The following is a 2,096-nucleotide window of genomic DNA, read 5'->3' as shown; positions in this document are numbered from 1 at the left end:
ACCAAGACGCTATTGACGCGACCAGGCCCACTGGTGCACACGTGGCCTACGCTTGTTTTGGACGGCGCTACCTTGGACGCCGACGACGCTGTTGCGTTGTACCGTGCGGCGCTGCCCGTGTTCCTATCGGTGCGCGCCACCGAAATTTGGCATTTTGGGCGCCTCTTTGCGGCCGACGACGCTCAAGCCTTTATCGACTTTGCGTCGCAGTGGCCGCTCAAGCTGACGCACGTGACATCAGAGTGGCGGCACCAGGTCGGCAGTGACGTCTTTTGTGACGTGCTGCGTCGCTGCACGCGCCTCCAGTCGATCGATTTGGTCGCCGACGAAGGCGACGAAGACATCTTTGCTGCCTTTACGACACCCGACCATCGCGTCAGCACCATGCTTATTGGCGAAATGAGCACTGCCACCGCGGACTTGAATTCGTATGTGGTGCCGTGGCTTGGCAGTGGCCACGCTCGCAGCTTTTCGATCGAGTGCACCGCGATAGAAGACGAGGCAGATCTCGCACGCACGCTTGCGACCACGTCTTCGCTTCGGTCTCTTGGCATCCACGATAACCAAGAGTTCCTCGACCCCTTCCTCGAACTCGAGCTGCCGCTGCATCAGCTCACCCAGGTGGAACTGCGGACGTATTCGCCCGAGGCCGTGGTTCCGTTCCTGGCCCTGCTCGACTTGGCCAAGATCACCTCGCTCGCGATTTCCAGCGCAAACGACCACGCCGACTTCTTTACGCTTGGGCGTTTGCCCGCACTCCGCCATTTGGCATCGTCCGGAGGCGAAATGGGCGACGGCCTGGCCGAAGCGTCGACGTGGCCGGACCTCGAGAGCATGCTCTTCAGTGCGATCGATTTTACTCCGACCGCATTTGCTACTGTGCTGTCGTTCCTTGGCCACGCGCAAGGCCTCCGCAAGCTGACGTTTCAACAGTGCAAGCTGGCCGACGGATGGCTTGTCAGTGTGACTCGGACGTTTGTTCGTTTGATCGGCAACGGACTTGGTTTTGCGAGCTTCAACGACGTGGGCCTTGACGACGCGAGTCTCGGACACCTTGCACAGACGCTGCGCGAAGGGCGCAACACAACGCCATTGACACTGGACCTCACCAACAACTACAACGTGACGATCAATGGTGTCCGCGTGCTTCTCCAGTCGCTCGCGCAGTGTACCGACGTGCGCGTTATTGTGTATGCGATGGACCAACAACACAAGGACGAGATCCAAGCCTTTGTCGCCACACATCGCATGGCGTGCGGCTTTGATGCGGAGCACTATACGCTCTATAGTCCAACGTCGATCATGTAAACGACGATCTAGTACATGTCAAGTGCTATGCAGTTTATGGATGAGAGAGCAGACTGACTAGAAACAAATCGTACTGGAAAGGCGCTCGCTGAAGGGAGGACGTCGGCGTCCCAACTCACACGCCGGTACGACGATCAAGTTGTGGTGATACCCATGTGAACATCATCGTTTAGTTTTAGCCTGACTGATACGAAGCCGCGGCTCGCCGGCTCCACTCGGCTCGGCTTGAAGTCAACTCGGAGCGTGCTCGAAAAATGGAGCCTGAGCCGAGCACTTTTCGACTCGAGCTGCGACTCAGCCGTTGGAGCCGAGCCGCGGTGACCCCTCCAAAAAGACGTCGCCAAGGCAACTTCCGCGCCAGAGTCGTAAACTGACACGGTCACCATACAAACTTTGAATTGAATGGACTAGGCCGCTATGGTTTCTCACAAGCCGATTTGCCATGGTGTACACATAGTCCAGACCCTCCGACTTGACCCGCAAGGTCCTCGAGAAGCGAGCTTGCGAGAGCTCCGCGTACGAGGTCGAGAGCGATGGTCTTGCAACCATTCTGACACAAATATGTCCGACGCTCACTTGGCGGTGGCGGTGTCCAAACCTCTAGCTCAGTGAGTGGATGCTGTGGCGTCTCGAGAGCCATCGGAGCGACCCGCACAGATAAGAACCAGGGCGTCCATCCATGAATGAACTGCATATATCCATAGCGCTACATACTACAAACGTGTCGAAGGGCTGCACAGCGTGAAGTGCTCGTCCGTGACCGTCGCCGTCATCCCATGGATGGCTGC

At 57.7% G+C, this 2,096-nt stretch overlaps 1 protein-coding gene across 1 annotated transcript; it reads left to right on the top strand.

The window, feature by feature from the left end:
- SDRG_15726 (hypothetical protein) lies at nucleotides 1-1,387 on the top strand. Its single transcript, XM_008621908.1, has one exon. The coding sequence runs from the start codon at nucleotides 385-387 to the stop codon at nucleotides 1,306-1,308; it is 924 nt and encodes a 307-aa protein (XP_008620130.1). The 5' UTR covers nucleotides 1-384; the 3' UTR covers nucleotides 1,309-1,387.
- The last annotated feature ends 709 nt before the right edge of the window (nucleotides 1,388-2,096 follow it).

The sequence above is a fragment of the Saprolegnia diclina genome (assembly GCF_000281045.1).
Source record: "Saprolegnia diclina VS20 unplaced genomic scaffold supercont1.100, whole genome shotgun sequence".
In the NCBI taxonomy this organism is placed as follows: Eukaryota; Oomycota; class Saprolegniomycetes; order Saprolegniales; family Saprolegniaceae; genus Saprolegnia; species Saprolegnia diclina.
The sequence above is the reverse complement of the archived record's forward strand: the minus strand, read 5'-3'. Positions and strand labels throughout refer to the sequence as shown.

Excerpts from the sequence above, each read along its gene's own strand:
- SDRG_15726 (XM_008621908.1), top strand. The coding sequence starts at position 385 with ATGCTTATTGGCGAAATGAGCACTGCCACCGCGGACTTGAATTCGTAT.